We start from the raw sequence: 19,687 nt of genomic DNA, 5'->3' as shown, positions 1-19,687 counted from the left end.
GTCTGCTGTGCTGAAAATATATAGTTACTGGTTATTAGAGGCTAATTTACACAAACTACTGGGATCCACAAATTGATCGGGGATACAGCAGAAATCAAACCAGCCCACAAATAGTTAAAATGACAGAAAAATTATAAAGTAGGGGCGCTCGCTAGGCCATGGAAGATGAATGCATTAATGGCTTGGTCATTAAGAGCTGAAATAAGCCATTTAAATAAGGTTAAAACAATACTTTTCTAACAAGACTAACGTTACATCTTCTAGTTGATGTCATCAAAGTCTTTGAAATTTTGTGGAACACTAATAAACACTTAAAAAAAAAAAAAACACACATACATTACTGTGGAAAGAAGTAAAATTCAGTACCTGGAGATACTGCATAGACGTCTAAATCCTTAATCCCCTCAGACTTCAGTAACTCTTCGTCAATTACAAAATTTCCTGTAAAATTCTTTGGCTTGGTCAAGATGGAATAGGCAGCATCAGCCATGATGTCAGTAGTCCTACACTGCTTCTCCACTCCAGATCCTCCCAGCATATCCATAGCAGCTGTGTGTATGGCTGTGAAAAGGAAGGCAAATAAGATGCCAATGTTCTTACATAACATCCCATAGACATGAAACCATACAGCTTTTTTTACTCCAATGCTAGAAAGGCAAATGCAAAACAGACAACATATACACAATTTTGCATGCAGAAAGTTTACCAAGTATTTAATTGCCGCAGAATATTTGGAAGTTGATGCATAATTCCTAATACTAATGTACAGTACCCAGAAATCATATGAAAGCCTAGGAACACTTCTGCCACTGTATTTATCTGCTTAACATTAAATGGGTTTGGAGATGCTTCCCCTTCCAACAATCCCAGGATAAGAATGGAATCCCCAGGAGTAATTACTATTCTAAGGGACTTGATGCAACCCTGTATTATATAGTAATATAAGATTTTGCCACTTGTTTTCCATACACACAAAGATATGATCAGACAGATCTCAATGGTCTGAAGTGCTGATGAATTCTATTTAATAAATGTAATTCATAGAAAGAAAGGATAAGGCTAAAGTAATATATAAGGTTAATAATAAATTCAGAAGTGCATAAATAATTCCATATTATGTGATTTAATATATAAAAGGACTACTCGTTTCTGAATTGATAGGACCAGATGTAGAGTAACCACTAGTTCTAATACCATTAGGACTTGAAAATTTTATACAACGTCTGCATAACTTCACTAGCATTAGCTGGCCATTATGCTGTATCTTATTCTTATCGGAACAACACGTTAAATTTAGGTATTTCTGGAACAACTAAATGTCTGTATCTAATCTTGGATAACTCTGTTCTTCATAGCTTTCCTTTTCGATCTGTACGGCACTGCAATTCTTTTTACATGACAGAAAGAAGTGTTACATAACAGGCTGTTCTCTATTAAATGCAGAATTTGATGGGCATACTGGAAAGCAGCCTGCATATTATGATATTCAAACCTGTGGAATAATAGTAAGGCAAAAACGGAGTACAATTTTTGCCAAAACCAAAACTGATGTAAAGAGCAGATAATCTTAATGAGCCATTATTAGCCTAACAGTCACCTGTTTTTGGCCACAAAGCATTGACAGCAATTTCTCCTTTAAATTCCTCGGCCATCCCAATAACACACATGGACATTCCATACTTTGCTATTGTGTATGCTGAAACAAAAAAACACCACTTGAGTCTCTTAGGTTATACATGTAAACATATAAACCAAAGTATCTTTTTTTTTTTAGCATTTATTTAATCATTAGGTACATATTTCAGGTACATTCATCAATTTAATGAATTCCAAAGGTTTCTCCAGGCTTGGAATCACATCCCGTTTCTTATATACACTCAGTGTATATATCAGGAAAACTCCTGACGTATATGCTCAGCGTACCCAGTGACATATACTGACAGATGAAGGTATAGCTGTTGCCTCTGTCAGACCAGTATATGATGTACACTACCACTCAAAAGTTTAGGTTCACATCACATTTTCTTTCTATAAAGGGATTTTTAATTAAGGAAGGCTATCACTCCATTTTGCAACACCATGCCATACCCTGTAGACAGTGCTTGGTTGAAGCCAATTTCATCCTACAACAGGTCAATGACCCATTGCACACCTCCAAATTATGCAAGAACTATTCAGGGAAGAAGCAGGCAGCTAGTGTTCTATGTTTAATGGAAAGACCAGTCCAGTCACCAGATCTCAACCCCATTGGGCTGTTGTGGAAGCAACTTGACCGTATGGTAAGAAAAAAGCTCACATCAAGCCAATCCATTTTGTGGGAGAGGCTTGGGGTGAATTGTCTCGAGATTACCTGAGCAAATTAACTGCAAGAATGACAAAGTTACAATTGCAGCTAAGGGAGCATTCTTTGATGAAGGCAGAGCTTGAAATAGAAAATTATTTCAAACCTTGGTAATATCTGGACTATGTATGGTTAATCATGAATGTTGAATGGTTGTCTGTATCCCTGTAGTGACCACAAACTGGTTCTGGTACCAAACTGAACAGTGCATGATGTGTGTGTTGGCTCCCATATTCAAATATTGAAGGCCTATTTTGCGGATAGAGCAACAATAATAATTGACAAAGACCTGCTGCGGTTGAAACGCGCGTTGGGGTTGCACACCAGGTAATAGTTTGTCCTCCTTCCTGTCACCTCAGTGCTATTTTCGCCACCTTCTGGCGCTTATTTGTTCATCCCTGGCTGCGCTTCTGTGACTCAGGGCCCATATTGTTTGGTAGCTATATCACACTTCTTACTTTACTGTTTGTTTAGCATGTATATGTATACTAGCTCTTATGTTTTGCTACCTATTGCCATATTATATCTATATTACTCTCTTTATTCGTTTCTATTATAGGACCTATTAGCTGGCATGCATTGTGTATCTCACCCTGTGATGCACTCATATTTTATATATTTTTTTATGCCTTCTATGTGTAATAAAGATTACCATTTTTCATTCATTATTATGTAGCCTTGTTTTCTTCCTCTTTTCTTTTTTTTTTTGGTATTTCTTGAGATTTCTTAAAGAGGTTTTTGGCTTTTCTGGTACATACTGCTGTCAGATTACCTAGAGTACTAATTAATGTATGACTTATTGTTTTTGGTTTATGTAGCTGGTGTTCTATCTCTAATGGAAAGACCAGTCCAGTCACCAGATCTCAACCCCATTGGGCTGTTGTGGAAGCAGCTTGACCGTATGGTAAGAAAAAAGTTCACATCAAGCCAATCCGCCTTGTGGGAGGGGCTTCTGGTAGCATGGTGTGAAATGTCTCCAGATAACCCTCAGCAAATTAACTGCAAGAATAACAAAGCTGCAAAGAAAGTATTCTTTTATGAAGGCTAAGCTTGAAATAGAAAATTATGAATATTGAATGGTTGTCTGTATCCCAGCAGTGACCACAAACTGGTTCTGGTACCAAACTGCTGAACAGTCGTATGATGTGTGTATTGGCTCCCACATTCAAATATTGAAGGCCTATTTTGCGGATAGAGCAACAATACTAATTAGTGTACAACCCCTTGAATATTACAAAATATGTGCTGCCATATATCTATAGAATTAGTAAGCTGCGACAACATTGTCTAGTTACAACTTACCACAGTGATTTTTGAACCAGACAGGGTTCAAGTTCAGTGGAGGACTAAGTGTGAGGATATGTGCTACTTTGCTTCTTTTTAAGTAAGGGATACAGATTTTTGATCTGAAAAAAAAACAAAAAACAAAATTTAAATAAAATAAATACAGAACATAATATATACAAATAATCAGTAGGCTTCATTTTGATAAAGGGAGAGCAGAGTATGCAGTAGCCTCGAAGACCAGTTGGTCACCCAATTTTTCCTGTATGTGCTAGTACTCCATATGTGGTGGTAACCTGTGGACAAAACGGCAGGGCGCTGAAGAGAAGCAATGCCATTCAGAGTAGATTTGCTTTGTCACATTGTACAGGACATAAAATTAAAAATTTTTTTGGTAGTGTGGATATATGAGTGATTTTTCGGGATAAGATGCACTTTACAGATACTTTGGGGCACCTATATCTTATTTATGAAAATGTATTAACTCTTACTAGGTGGAGGAAAAAAATCAGATTTTCGTTTTGGGTTCCGTTCACTGTACCTTGAAAATAATATGTTTCAGCGATACCTCAGTTATATAGTTTACTTGTATTCAACATCGCCGTTTTTGCTGAGGAATAACTGCTGTTTTTTTTTTAGTTAACAAAGCTGGTTGAGGGTTTCCCAGGGTACCAAACTGCAATGGTATTTATAAAAAAAAAAAAAATACTTAAAAAAAAACAAAAAACGATGCCCAAATTAACAATTTTTAAAAATTATATTAAACCGCAATCCAAACACTTTATGAACCCCAAATGTACCACAAGACCCCATACAACTATAGTCACAGACAAATAAAAAGAAATTAGAGCTTGTAGAAGACATTGACGGAAAAAAAAACCCCAAAACACTGGTAGACACACTATTAGGCCTTATGAACACGGCCATTGTTTGGGGCTATGTGCCACCTGTTTTTCAGTGGCTAGCATGCGTCCCAATTTCTTTCTAGAGGCTCATGTATGTTGCCATAGATCTACGAAGATGTATTTATGTATTGAGTACAATCATTCATGGCAGACAATATATTGTATTAAAGACATTGTACAGTACACGTTTTCTAGACTCTAGACCAATGCAGTGGATGGTGCTGCATACACTATAATTTATACATCCAGAAGTACTGTATGTAATATTTTTTATTTGAGGAGGATTGATATGCTACAATTGCTGTAAGAAGTTTGGCACTTTTTTTTAAATTTGCCCTGCAGAGTAAATTACCTAGAAACTGCTCAAACACACAGAACAGGTGCAGGTCTTTCCCTTACACCTTACCTATATATTCCAAAATTCCTAGTTTTAGCTAAAGAAATCACTGAAGACATAACAAATGTATTTTTACATTTTTAATGAATAGAAAGATACAAAATACATAATATAAAAATTAAATATAGAAGCAGATAAAAGAGTGAAGTTATTCTTGCACTTATTACATGATTACAAAATTCTAAGTTATTAAGACATTCGCATTTTGCACATAAAATCAGAAAGAAAAAAAAACGTGTGACAATAATATTACTACCGTCTCCCCTCTCTACTCATGCTTACATTATTTTATTATTTAACAATGCACTAATACCTCTATTCCTGCCAAGACCCCTAATTTTACCACCAAAATCTGGGAAAACCTATTGACTCTAGTATAAGCAGAGGGTGGGAAATGCATTGGTCATAGACCCCGTCCCCCCCCCCAGCATATAGCCAGCCTGCCCCCTGTAGTATGCAGCCAGCCCAGCCTGCCCCCTGTAGTATGCAGCCAGCCCAGCCTGCCCCCTGTAGTATGCAGCCAGCCCAGCCTGCCCCCTGTAGTATGCAGCCAGCCCAGCCTGCCCCCTGTAGTATGCAGCCAGCCCAGCCTGCCCCCTGTAGTATGCAGCCAGCCCAGCCTGCCCCCTGTAGTATGCAGCCAGCCCAGCCTGCCCCCTGTAGTATGCAGCCAGCCCAGCCTGCCCCCTGTAGTATGCAGCCAGCCCAGCCTGCCCCCTGTAGTATGCAGCCAGCCCAGCCTGCCCCCTGTGGTATGGCCCTGTAGGCACTAAACCAATCCCTCCTCTGAACACCAAATTGTTGTCTCATTTCCTCTTGCGATTTTAATCTATTCCCTTCTACTATCTGGTGCACAAACACCACTCCTATACTATACCGAAAATTCCACCCTTCCAAAAGGTGTTCATTCTTCCATATATTACACCCCTCCAAATATTAAAATTTTCCTTGAAGTGTATACATCAAATTCCCCATATCACAATCCATTATATTTTGTAGCTGCGCTGCTAAAAAATATTTCCCCAAATCCGGCCTCCACTTCCTATCAGTGCATATAATTTCTTTAAACTTATTCGTACCCTCTTACCCCCCAGATCAAATCCCTCATTAATTTATCAATTAATGAAAATCCCTTTTTTGATTACTGTAGGACTATTCTGCAAAATGAAAAAGGGCCTGTGGAAGTATCACCATTTTACATCAAACTAGCTGCAAGGGAAAGATTAATTTTTTTCCACAATCCCACTTTGTCTTAATGTAAAAACCTATGTTACAAAAAATGAGATTAATATAATCATTCAGGTTGCTGCTAACAGTGATTCCAAGATATTTCAATTCTGATACACTTTTCAATTGACCTAAGTTCTGTATTTCTTCATCTTGTGGGTCCAGTAAGAGACTTTAACATTTACTCCAATTTCTTTTTATGCCTAATAATCTACCACATCCGGAATGGTCCAGAAATAATAGCATGTCATCAGCATAGAGTTGCTGTCCTCCCTTGATCCTCTCACAAATCCTTTGATCGACTTACACTTCCTCAAGCAGCATGCTGGTGGCTCTAACACCATGGCAAACAAAAGTAGGGACAGAGGGCAACCCTGCCTTGTCCCTCTATATAAACAGAAAGCCGCTGAGGCTCCACTGTTAATGCTTAAACTTGCCACTGCATCCTTCTACAGGAGTTTTACCGAACAAAAAGCATTGACCGCGTCCAACGAGACCAACATCCTATTACCCCTTGTTTCACATGCGGTCTGTTAATTCCACCATGTATTTAGGGTGTTATTACGGACCGATCTCCCCGTCGTGAAACCCGATTGGTCCTAAGGTTACAGAAGGTTATCTCTTCAGTGGATCATATTTGCTAATATCTTTGCTAATAGTTTGTAGTCCGTATTTAGCAGGGAGATCGGTCTGTAAGCATCCAATTCTTGGGAATTTTCCACCCTCCTTCAGCAATAGGATAATGATAGCCTCTCTCATTGATTCAGTATGCATCCCTTTGTTGAAGGAGGCCTCAAACCTCTAATAATGTTGGTAACAACAAACAGACCTAACAGAAATGTAAGCTGGCCCTTACAAGTTAAAAGAGCTTTGTTATGTTCTCCTTGTTACACTAGAGTTATGCAGCATCCTGTTTTAATCCACCTGTGGTTACCTTTGAACCCATTGCAACTGATTTAAGCCTCAAAACACTTCAAATAGATAAAATTTTCACTAGTCTTAAAGGGCTGGCCAGGATTGAATCCTGTCCCAACCACTGGCAGGCGATTAGTTTTAGCGTTTAGCAGACACACAATAGTGGTCAGGACAGGAATGCCGCGGGAGCACAGGAGAGCCATAGAATGCAAGTATGAGCTCTTTTGTTATCTTTACAGCCCCCCCCCCCCCCCAATATAAAAATATTAATTCATGGGCAACTCCTTTAAAACTTCTGAAGCGTATAAGGAAGCCCCAACATGTAAATCCAGTTTGTCAGGAAGAATATCACAGTTACCCACATGGGCGTTGCCTGATCATAGTTTAATACTAATATGTTTTCTTAAAACTGGAACTGCAAGCATTTAATAAATAACCCAGAGCATGGTTAAAACTCAAACTTCCATTTGTAAGATCGTAATGTGAAAAAGGTAAATAAATCTCTGACAAACAGTACCACCTTGTGTCTTGGGTTTTCTTCTCTCTCATTTTAATCCTGGTTTCAAAATAAAAGAAATAAAAATCTAAATTTTCCACTGTGCTCTTGGAAAGTCGAAATAAATGGTTTTTATATTCTGAATGGGTAATATGCTTTAAGGCTATTATTTTTGTCATAGCCTGGTGTTAACAGGCCATAATCTTTATTTATGTCCCTACAGCATTACTATTCATCATGTAATTTTCTACAATAAATAATATACGGAGCATGACCCGATGGCTCCTAGCCATTCTCACAGTATTGTAATATCTTGGATTTGTAATGGAGAGAAGTCCTTAAGATGAAGGGATGTGATCTCCAGTTTCATATATTAGAAAGCACATTCAACAAGGAATTTATCTTTTTTTGTCCACATTATCTAAAGGGAATTGTATGTATTGTCTTTTATCCTGATATTGATTGTGATACTAATTAATGCTGAATACTCTTATTGCTGAAGAGTAGTTTCCATCCATTTCATTAAATAACAGCACTCCAGCACATTTGATCTAAGCCAATTTTTAAATTCTACACAACACGCTAGGGTTATTATGATTATTTATATTGCCTTGTTCCTCCAGCTGGCAAAAGCAGCGACGTATGAAACAGTGTAAAGACACTTCAGCGCATTATCATTTTAATAAATGTGTCAAAGCGCTCCGCATTGTGTTTTCTAATGATGCTCCTCGCACAAAGACACCGAATTGAGATGGTAAAATGCATATAAAAAGGGTTTTTTCTTTTCTTAAGAAGAACACAGCTCGTATGTGAACTGTATTTAACACCTTCAAAAGAGGTATTATTTGGCAGACGGGGAAGGTTATGCTGGGGTTAATTAACTGGATTTTCCCCCCAGAATAGTTTAGTTAAAAGAGAATGGTGTGAAAACCCCGGTTCTGTTGACAATAGAAAAACATGAAGCAGATTTGACAGAATTCATGGCACATATCACAATAACATTGTAATAACATTGAATTTTGACAGGCAAAAAGAAGATACAGTTTAAAAAAATTTGCTGAAATAGGCAGGGCTGTGGAGTCTAAGCCAAACCTCCAACTTTGACTCCCCAATTTCCCTAACTCTGACTCCCACATACATGGGGCAAGTTCCAGTGATAAATTTACAGTAATAGTGGCTATTATCACTATTATGATACAATAATCAAGTTATTTAGGTGGAAGATATTTATTGGAATACATTTGGAAAAAACAAACAGTCTTCAACAAAAATGTACTGAATAATATTTATTTTAAGACTAAAGAACTGCCTCTTCACTGCCTTGGGTTGGGGGCAATGCAGTAACCACACAGGCAACATCTCTAACAATTTGTAGATATAGAGGAATTGCTTCATTAACAGTCAGTTTTGATGTACGTTTGAACTGTCAATATCAGGCTTCTCTCTGGGAACATCTCAATAGGTGTTTCCCATCATAGTGCTGCAAAGTCTAGCAGTGCTAGATAACATGAAGGCTTAGCTTCTATATCTAAAGTACTTTTTTATGTGTGTGTTTTTGTATTTCAGAATTAGAGGATGTTAGACAACTGTTTTCCCCTCATACTCTATGTATAGTACACAGAATCCATCAGAGCACCGAACGTCTACAAACATCATCTCAGAGGAAAAGCAAAACTAAACCATGAAGCAATGTACAGAGAGAACATACACGGGGCAATCTTGTCTTGGATCTAGGACTAGTAATTCTAAGATAAGTGCAGACATTCTTTCCCCTCTGATCTGCAGGGGAGGAGCTTCATTAATGAGCAGGAGTAAAAAGTACATCATCTCCACTAAAAGCCTACATCCATAGATCACAAATAGAGCAGACGTTTATCAGCATTCCATAATTTCCCCAAATTCTGCTGAAAAAAATATGCAGGATATATTGCAGAGAACTTATTGTAACAATTTAACTATTAGACCAAATTTGGCCAACTCCATCACCATGCCATGAACACTTGGCTACAAGTCCTTGGACTGAATTTGAGTGGCTACATGAAAACTATAGTAGTATTTTGAGCACCTTTTAGAGGGCTGTTTTCTAATTCTTGAGTCAAATGACAGGCATCCAAACACGGGCGTAGCATTGTGCTTCAGGGAAGCTTCAGTAATACCTCCTCAACAAATGATTTTATCTGATAGGGATATGGTTGCAACATGTTGTACGGGGAATACCCTTCTCTCCTCCTCTGAAATACGTAATTCATCCAACTAAACACCATCAGAACATATGTGCATTACAAATTCTCTAGGGAGCGGTCACCACAAGAAATCCTTGATACAGACATGCTCCTAAATTCCTCAATAGTTTGCACTTATGGGATGCAAGACATATTCCATTTCCATTTTCTTATTCCAATTTACATTACTCAGCTCCATTTTCTGGTTCTTCAGGATCAACATGTTACATTACTAGTAGCCACATATTTAGTTTTTTTATCTTTCAATTTGTTTAGTTTACTTCTGTCATTTTTTTCAGCATTGTATTATGTAATTATCCATCACCAGATAACTTATGTTTTTATAAGGAAATTTCATAGTTTTGAGTACTTCGCACCTTCTTGTTATTCTGAAAATGTTGCAACACTAACAACTGTTTTATTTTTGTGTTTTCTTGTTTTATGGAATGTCAAAATACAATAAAAATTTATATACAAAATAGGCCAATGATTTAATTGGACTTAATGACTTCTATTTGAAATGTAAAAGAAGAACGAAAAAAAAAAAAAATGTCCTAATTTCCCTTCACATAACAGAAGTACAGGAGCCTCCTGGCTCGGTCGGAATCTAATTTACTCCTCCCCAATAAATGAAATCTCAACTTATCAAAATGGCTCAGTCGGAATCTAATTTATTCATGCCCCTTCTGTTTTCCTCCCCCCCAACGTAGGCTGACTGCAAGCGCAGCAGACAGCCGGTGACGTCACCCGGCTGTCTGCTAATCTCGCACATGCGCGGTTACGGTTGCGCAGCCAGGTAACGTCACTAGCTGTCTGCTGCGCTTGCGGCCAGCCTACTTTGGGGGGGGCGAAAAACAGAAGGGGTGTGAATAAATTAGATTCCGACTGAGCCATTTTGATAAGTCAAGATTTCATTATGAAAGACGGCCCGGAGCATGCCAGCAGGAGTCCCCAATCACCCCTAAGGTAACGAGCATCAGTTTGGGGACAGTCTACCAACCCTAAATGTGATGGTAGATGTCCTTTAGGGGGTTAAGAGTGAATGACAGCACATTTGTTTACATACGGAGGCCTAAAATCCAGAATATAGCTCTTTACTTCAACTGACTAGCACTACTGTTATCATGGTATCTTAGGACATGCAGATGCATACATAGGGCTGTGCTCATTTTTATACTTTTTGAAATGTAGACCTATTATTATGGTTCAATGTTTAAAATCCCATTGATTACATAAATCATGTACAATATAAATTCAGTGTTAAAGTTTTTAAAGTATTACTTACGTGAGATATGTTCCTCTTGTATTAATCCCCATCATGAGATCAACTTTTTTCATTGGAGTATCCACAGTGTTGGTCAGGCTGATGGCACTAGCATTATTCACCAAAATATCTATACCTATTTAAATAAATAAAAAAAATTATAACAGTATGCATGGTGTGTCCTTTACTAAAATGTATAACTTATGTATTGATCAATACAGGCAGTCCCTGGGTTACATACAAGATAGGGTCTGCAGGTTTGTTCTTAAGTTGAATTTGTATGTAAGTCGGAACTGTATATTTTATCATTGTAATCCCAGCCAGAACTTTTTTGGTCTCTGTGACAATTGGATTTTAAAAACGTTAGGTTGTCATAAGAATCAATATTATCACTAAAGCTTCATTACAGACACCTGTGATAACTGTTACAGCTGTTTATTGTAGTCTAGTACTAAAGTACAACAAATTACCAATATCCAGAGGTCTGTTTGTAAATGGGGTCGTATGTAAGTCGAGTGTTCTTAAGTAGGGGACCGTCTGTATTCCCCATATCTTTCCAACTACCCACAGGATTCTATTTATGTAAGAAAGCAACCTAGGGATTTATCAACTGTGCGCTAGAGGATCAGTTTGGCTAAGGGTCCATTCACATATTATTTACTCCCTCAGTTGTGAGTATATGTTAGGAAGAATAATGGAAGGCTACAAAGTGTGTTACTGTAAAGGTAGCAAGAGGAAGGGTGAACATCGCTTGCAGACAATGGGACACATTTACTCAACCGGTCCAGTGGCGGATTCTCAGACGCTGATTCGCGTCCGGGATTCACTAAGGTAGTGCGCCCAATGTCCGCCAGGTGTTGCTGCTGCGCTGAAGTCCGCCGAAGTTCACTATCCTATCCTGGGTGCAGGTAAGTGCGTGTAAAGCGACACTTTTTTATTTTTTAAAATACGCAGTTTTTCCAAATCCGTCGGGTTTTCCGACGGCCACGCCCCCCGATTTCCGTCGCATGCATGCCGGCGCCGATGCGCCAAAATCCCGGGGCAATTCGGCGCAAAACGGTAATACTCGGGAAACCCGACAGAAAAACGCGATTCGGGCCCTTAGTAATTGATCCCCATTGTCTCCTTCATGACACATAAACAGTTACTACACTGGGGCAATTGCAAGATCTCTGTTTAAAGTGAACCTGTCACAAAGAATATCATTTATAACTGTCGACAATAGCCTATTCTATGCAGATTTTAAAAATGTCCTTCTCAGCATTATGAATCATTGCAGTACTTTACCTGTCACCAGCTTAAAATGACATTCTTGGCGACAGGTTCTCTTTAAAAGAGATTGATGCCATACTGTGAAATGGATTGGAAGTCCCTCTCTGATGTACCATATACAACATGAGTCAGACCTCTAGAAATCACAAGAACAAGGGCCCTGTTGCTCCATTCATGCTCTATGACACTGCCAAGAATAGATCTGTGCTATCCACATAAGCACTGTACACAGTGGCAGGGCACACACTCGATCTGTTGCTCCATTCATTCAAGTGAACAGGATCCAGTTTGCAAAATCCCTCACTGGCAGGGGTCCATCTGCCAGGACCCCCATAGATCTATACATTTTAACTATCCTGTGAAATCTAAGAAATGTGGATAAATATGTTGTAAAGTAATACCTCCAAATGTTTTCACTGCCTTTTCCACGGCTTCAGTAATCTGATTTTCATCTCTCACATCTACAATGCATGGCAAAGCTTTTCCACCAGCAGCTTCGACTATAAAGAGACAAAACAATGAAAAAGTCAATTTTTACAATCTCCACTTACATTCTTGATGGCCATCAGATGAAAACAATACTTTTATTTGAAACTTTGCATAAAAGCAGTAGCAATATTGAAGATTTTCTCCATAAAACTTCCTAACTTAAATTGTCCTGTGGACACATCCAAAAACAAAGTGACAGCTTACACAGGTTAGTGAACATACATCCAATTTTCAGGTTACGTTCCTTAAAAGTTTTTTTTCACCTTTCTAGCCCCGCCTAACATTTTATTCATTTCTACAGAAATGCATCCTTTGTATACATGTTATTTTATAATTCTATGTAATGTTAAATAGGATAAAGGATAAAAAATCTTTATTTATGTAGCACCATCATATTCCATAGCGCTTCACAATTATAGGGGGCATCTAATATATAAAGCTGAGTGCATGTGTGTGTGTATAGATGTCCGCTAAAGGAATCTGCACCGTTGGGTTCACAATCACAAATTTTGCAGTTGCTCTTGGCGACTCAAGGAACGTATTAACTGGGTTTTGAGCCAAATATTTTCACCAAGCGCTTTCCAAAATACACTTATTAACCACCATATCTTACTCATTGCCTATAGTACCCAATCAAAGCTCAGAGCTCATACTAATGACCTGTATAAGTCAGCTTATGTGTGAGGTAATATAGATAGGGATACAGAGATGCTATGGGGGAGATTTATCAGAAATGTCTGAGGTCAAACTGTTCCAGTTGCCCATGGAAACCCATCAAAGAGCTGTAATTTTATAAACAGCTGTGGGAAAATGAAACTTGAGCTCTGATTGGTTGCCATGGACAACCAGAACAGTTCTGCTCTCAGACACTTCTGATAAATCTCCCCATACACAAAGTGACAGTCAGAGGCAAATACAGACAGTCAGAGACAGAAACGGACACAGAGACAGACAGTAAGAGAGAGAGGCACACACAGAGGCAGTCAGAAAGAGAGATAGATACATATAAAATAGTTTTTTGTTAACACATTCTATTTTGTTATAGTTATGAGCAGTTATTTACCATCCCGGGCAACGCCACTATAGAGTACAAAAAGTCATATGGAACAATAGGAGTGAGGGCCCTGCTCTCAAGAGCTTGCGGTCTATGAGGATAAGGGGGTAACACACGAGGTTTAAGAGCTTGTATAATGGTCCAGCCATTCTTTATAAGGAAACAGTACAAAATAATTTAATGAATAAAAATGCTGCTGCTTGCACCGGCCATCAGCCGCCATCTTATATACAAAGTCCAAGGTGAATGGGACTGCAGAGAAGCCTAGAGCTTGGTATCTATCTGGTGATTGCTGGAAAACAGACAGGAGGAGGACATAGGATTAGTAAAGAGAGAATTGAAATTTCATGCAGGGAGTGTGATAGGCCTGCCTAAAGAGATGGGTTTTAAATGGGTATTCCCAGAAAGACAAGTTTCTTGTATGTACTCAGGATAGCAAAATAGTACATCTAATTCACTGTTATTAACAAAATACAGCATTTCACAGATATAATTCCAACTTTTCTCTATCAGTCCACAATTTCAGTTGCCCCTAGACATGACCCTGTAACTTCTGACTTAGGGTCAGGGAAGCCATCTTGGATTTCTGTGTGACTCCGTGCTGCTGAGATTTCTGTATCTTTCTACTCTGTGCCAGTAGCCACGCCCCCTGCACGGAGCTCACAGACACTCACTGACTCACTTCCTGTTAGCACCACATTGTGAGGAAAGAGAAGCGGCAAACTACAGGCAGATAAGTGATCCACGGGAAGGGGGAGGTAGGCACATATATGTGAGAACACAGATGTAGCAGGGCTGACAGTGTAAAAGTCTGTCGTGTATAAAAGTCTGTAAAAGGCTCTGTCTGTCATGACTCTGTGTTATAGACATCTCATGCATGACATCTTCTCTGATCTGTCCCATCTCTCCTTCTATGTGTCAGTATGTCAGAAGCTAAATGAAAAAGTGTATATAAACCTGTAGCCTGATATTCTAACCAAATTGTCACCCCACAGATCTAGATGGATTATAATGTGTCATTTTGAAGAGTCCCTGCCCACACCCTGGAATTTTGCACCGACCAGCCGAGGGAGTGATAGGAGCTAAAACAGTAATAAAACTAATTAAAATTGTTAACTAAGGTGTTAAAGTGATATTTATTGTGTAAACATCACTGGGGGATTGAGATGTGAGCATTTTCTTTTGTGGGAAAACCCCTTTAAGTTCTTTCAGGGAAGTTACTTTGCTTCTGATCATCCTTCTTTTTGATGACAATGAAGATTGTCATAGATTGAAAATTTCCTTCAATGGATGCAAAAAAATGTGATGGTACAAAAGAAGTTGCCTTATGTGTATTAGTGAAAATCTGACCAAAAATGTGAAGTCTTATAGTACATATATATAGTATAGTATATAGTATAGTATTTGTTCAATACAGAACACATCCAGAGACATACTTTCCTCTGCTGCGGTGAAAATGGTTCCTGGCAGCTTGGGGTGCGGTTCTGCAGTTTTTGCTGCTATAACCACATTAGCTCCATCTCTGGCAGCTTTCAAAGCAATGGCTTTTCCAATACCACGACTGGCACCAGTGATAAACAGAGTACATCCTGCAAGTCTCCTAAATAAAATAGGTAAACAAGTTAGTTTGACTTTGATTAATGCACTTAAATGTATCAGGTCTTTTGTGACTACTAAAGGGAGCAATCATATAATACAAAGCTGAACATGGTTATTTCATCAGTTTTTTTCCATAAGTTATTGTGAGCCAAAATCAAAGTTTTTTTCATCAAACCTTACCTATAGGTAATTGGCTCATCTGGTTTTAGCTCGTTACCAGGTATACAAGATAACTGAATACATAACTGAGGTGCAAACTGGGCCTTATTGTGACATCATGAGATTAAGTTTAAGGGGAGTTGGCAATAGTGACTATAGTGTATGTTTAGACGGGTTCCTACTTTGACTTCTAAGTGCAACCCCCTCAGAGCCCTTCTGGCTCATTAGTATTATTGAAAAAGTTAATTTTAGTAGAAAGGAGGCCATGGATAACAAATATAACACGATTACCACAGCCACTGTGCCTGGATCTATGAGTAACTGTTCATAGTTTATCATACATCATTTTTGATGGTAGATTTCCTTTAAACCAGGCCAGATTAATTGGACACAAAAAATATATGAGGTGCAACAGAAGACTATGTGCTAGATCAAGATAGGCGGACACAAACTTTACGTTCAGGTTCGGGATTCACAGTTCGGGCACAATCCACGTGGCCTTTTTTTGCATTTTTAAACACATCCATAAAGCAAGTAGGAGGGTTCTTGGTTTAAAAATGTGAAAAAACGCCAAATTGGAAATTGCCCTTCGGATTCATCTTCACAACCCATGCACCCAATCCGGCTAACTGACGCCCCTAGCTATGGCTGTGATTGGCCAGGTGTGCTCCCTTGACCTTTCACAGATATGAGTAGTAGCTAGGGGCACCAATTTACCAGATTGTGCAGCCAATCTGGAAATATGTCTTGGTCGTGCGGGACGAACCTGAACTCTGGACTTAAAGTTCCGGTTTGTTCATCTCTACTGTCTGGTCGATCTAGCTCTGTGCGACCACTGTCTTCATTTTAGAGATGGGGACCATCAAAGGGAGAATCAGCTTTGTTTTCTTTTTTATAATATTTTAACAAAACTGCAGAAAGAAGTCTTAGATTAGAAGGGGAATGTGTGGAAAGGTGGCTGGACATGTCCAGTTCTTTCCATTCAACTTCAATGGGTGATTCAACAACAGCTGAGGTTGGCTGTTCCATCAAGGCCAGGGACAATATTGTAGATTAAAAGTGTCTCAAAGTAAAACCTGCTGCCTTGGGATGTGTGCCAGCTGTTGCTTTGGATTATGCACATTACCATGTATATTTTTCATATGATAGAGCAGGTCCTGGTCCTACCAGTTTTTTAGGGTCATGATACAAGGGCACGGGACTATTATCTGCAGGACCAGATGTCTTCCAAGTGCCTGATGCTGGATGATAAACCTGATATAGAATAAAACAGTCTAGTCCTACTCTGCACCTTAGTTTACACAGGAAAACTCAATAAAAATCCATTAAAATCCATAAAAATGACATAGAGCCACGCCCCTTTACAGTGTCAAGTGTCTAAAACAATTGATAGAATTGAAAGAGATTGAATCATCTAGCCAAGTGTTTGTTACTGGTTATCCAGAGAAGTGTCACCTAGTGGGATAGCAATGAGCACCTCCATCTAATACCCCGAGAGCTGGAGGTCATTTACTAGCACGACCCCGGAGCCCCCTGCAGCCTTACCCCGTGTTTGGCAGCATGTTGTACAACCGGGACCCACGACTCTGCAGACTTCCGAGGACCTTGTCACTGGGGAGCGAGTACAGAGATCAGTTAGATCCAAGTTCACCTGCTGTGTCATGTAGTAAAGGTCACTGGACATGTGCAGTAGCGTACATAGCAGTCACACACAGACACAACCACACTGTACCTAGTGCTACAGCCCAACTCTACACCGTGACCGGTCACCTAGTTCCTGAGCCCGACCTTACCACCACCACCACCAATAGGAGCTCGCCGAGCCGCCGGCCAATCAGCGATCCCCTCAATGTTCAGGTTCTGTTATGAGAACGAGGCTTGGAACGCCGAAAGCTGCTGCCCCTGTGGGAGCCCGTCTTCCTCAATGCAATGGAAAGTGGACGCTGCAGTGTGAGGCAGACAACTAGTAAAGAGCAGCCCGCAGGTATTTTGATGGAGGAGTGAAGTCATGTCTTCTTGTTGCTAAAAAAAAGCAATTGGTTTATACACTTTAAGGTTTACCTTAGTTGGTGCTCCCTTGCCATGGAAAAGTTTGGGATTTTACTACATGTAATAAGAAGTCCCTATAATGGATCACCTACACTAATCCCCGAAAACCGTTCCCTCATGTATTGGATCCATGCAGGTTTATTCCAACAATAAACGGACAACATTTCAGATACATGGAGAAATCCACCCAGAATCTTAAAGGCAGATGCAAAAATAACATAGTAATAAAGGTTCTTTGTAATAATAATAATAATTCTTTATTTATATAGCGCACACAGGTTATGCAATGCTGCACAGAACTTGCCAAATCAGTTCCTCTCCCCATGGGGCTCACAATCTAATCAACCTACCAGTATTTTTCGAGTGTAGGAGGAAACCGGAGGACCCGGAGGTGACTGGCTAAGCAGTATTTTCCTGCGGGTCAAGAAGTAGAAGTGTCAGAATGCCAGCACTGGTGCATCAATGAGATGTTAAGCTCTTGAGTTTACATTCACACGTGACATTTACATTGCTTTTTGAAACACAATGCAAAGGCTATTTTTCTTTCCTTCATTGCATTATGTCAACATTGTGTTTTACCTAAATTCAATTTAAACACAATTCAAGTGGGCAAAGCTTCGTAAAAAAAAAAAAGCCTTTTTTGTTGCCTTTTTAGAATTCCACTTGTGAAAAGACCCTAAAGTTTACAGACCCTATTTCTAAAAATAAATCCAGATTATGCTGGACAACACGCTTTTGGCCCAGTTCACACTTCGTCTGGGCTTTCCAATACATTCTACATTTCTGGTGTGAGTAAACTAAAAACAGAAAATAAACAGGAGGTCTTTTGTTCCCCATAGACTTTAAAAGACCTTCCAATAAGTGACATTACACATTCAATATTTTTTTTATGGAACCTGCCAAATGCAGTTATTAACTCATCCGAACTTCAATTATCCTTAGCTTTTACTCTTAGGTTCCCCCATCCCTTTGGATTGATGCAGCACGTGTAAAAAAAACAGGCAAAAATCTGTGAGATTGACGATTTGGAAAAAAAAAAAGGTCCCAGCTAACATCCTTTATACAGACATGTTTAAAAGAAACAACAACACGACTATCTGTTCTAAACAGCTGATGTGTTTTTTGGGCAAAAGAAAAATCACATGCCCTTAGTCATGGCTAGATTACAGCTGTTTGTGCTGTAAAAAATTCTTAAGAAGTAACACTTTTTACTGAAAAAACTGTGAGGGTGCATAAGAAAAGTAACATGACTATTATTTATTTTATTTTATGTTTCCGTGCAGAAAAAAACACATCTTTTTTCACATTACATTCACTATACAGGCAGTTTTTTTTTTCCCAGTGACAATTGGATTTTCACAATTTTTTGCTGTAATGGGAACAAGGATTATCAATTAAGCGTCATTAGACACCTTACAGCTGATCTTTGCAGTGTGGGACTAAAGGTCCGTCTGTAACTAGGGGTCGGCTGTCCTTAAGTAGGGCACCGCCTGTAATGCTACTGTATTACGCTGCAGATTTTCTGTGCCACAATCTGTTTTTAAAATCCACATGGAATACTCCCCCTCCACTACAAGACGTTCAGGAAAGTCTTTTTGCGTTTAGAGGTTAACGGAAAAACAAATATTTTATAGCTAAATTTCCCCTCCTATTTGATTTAATTACTATGAAGACATCAGGGGGTTAACAATCTTCCTTAAAGCAGTTTCTGATAGTTTGAGGGGAGCAGATTTGAAAATGGGTTGATATATAGCGGGTTTCAATTAATACGTATTTTAAACTTCATTAAAAACCGTAATGATCCCCAAAAAAGTAAACTCTGAAATCTCCTTGAAACCAATGTTTGATTTATAAGCTGCTTGACATTAAAATAATTTTTGAAATGTCGGGATAATTTATGAAAATGTAAAGCAGACATATGGGAAATGTTATTCAGCAACTTACCGTATATAATCGAGTATAAGCTGAGTTTTTCATCACAAAAAATGTCTGTGAAAACCCTAACTTGGCTTAT

At 38.9% G+C, this 19,687-nt stretch overlaps 2 protein-coding genes across 3 annotated transcripts in view; one reads left to right on the top strand and one right to left on the bottom strand.

Moving 5' to 3' along the window:
- The window catches only part of HSDL2 (hydroxysteroid dehydrogenase like 2), a 28,183-nt gene extending 10,687 nt beyond the window's left edge, over positions 1–17,496 (bottom strand). The window contains exons 1-8 of one of the 2 annotated variants that reach the window (XM_072154787.1): positions 17,357–17,496; positions 17,170–17,235; positions 15,303–15,466; positions 12,725–12,823; positions 11,073–11,187; positions 3,644–3,747; positions 1,598–1,696; positions 367–561 (exon numbers count right to left, since the gene is read on the bottom strand). In XM_072154787.1, coding sequence (XP_072010888.1) covers positions 367–561; positions 1,598–1,696; positions 3,644–3,747; positions 11,073–11,187; positions 12,725–12,823; positions 15,303–15,466; positions 17,170–17,186 — 793 coding nt within the window. In that variant the 5' untranslated portion in view covers positions 17,187–17,235; positions 17,357–17,496. The remainder of the gene's footprint in view (positions 1–366; positions 562–1,597; positions 1,697–3,643; positions 3,748–11,072; positions 11,188–12,724; positions 12,824–15,302; positions 15,467–17,169; positions 17,236–17,356) is intronic. The other variant, XM_072154792.1, reaches the window with a different exon arrangement.
- Positions 17,491–19,687, top strand: part of PTBP3 (polypyrimidine tract binding protein 3) — a 141,896-nt gene continuing 139,699 nt past the window's right edge. The window contains exon 1 of the mRNA XM_072154775.1: positions 17,491–17,608. The gene's annotated coding sequence lies outside the window, so the exon portion shown is untranslated. The remainder of the gene's footprint in view (positions 17,609–19,687) is intronic.

The sequence above is a fragment of the Engystomops pustulosus genome, chromosome 1 (genome assembly GCF_040894005.1).
Source record: "Engystomops pustulosus chromosome 1, aEngPut4.maternal, whole genome shotgun sequence".
Taxonomy (NCBI): Eukaryota; Metazoa; Chordata; class Amphibia; order Anura; family Leptodactylidae; genus Engystomops; species Engystomops pustulosus.
This window is presented reverse-complemented; position numbering and strand designations above follow the sequence as displayed.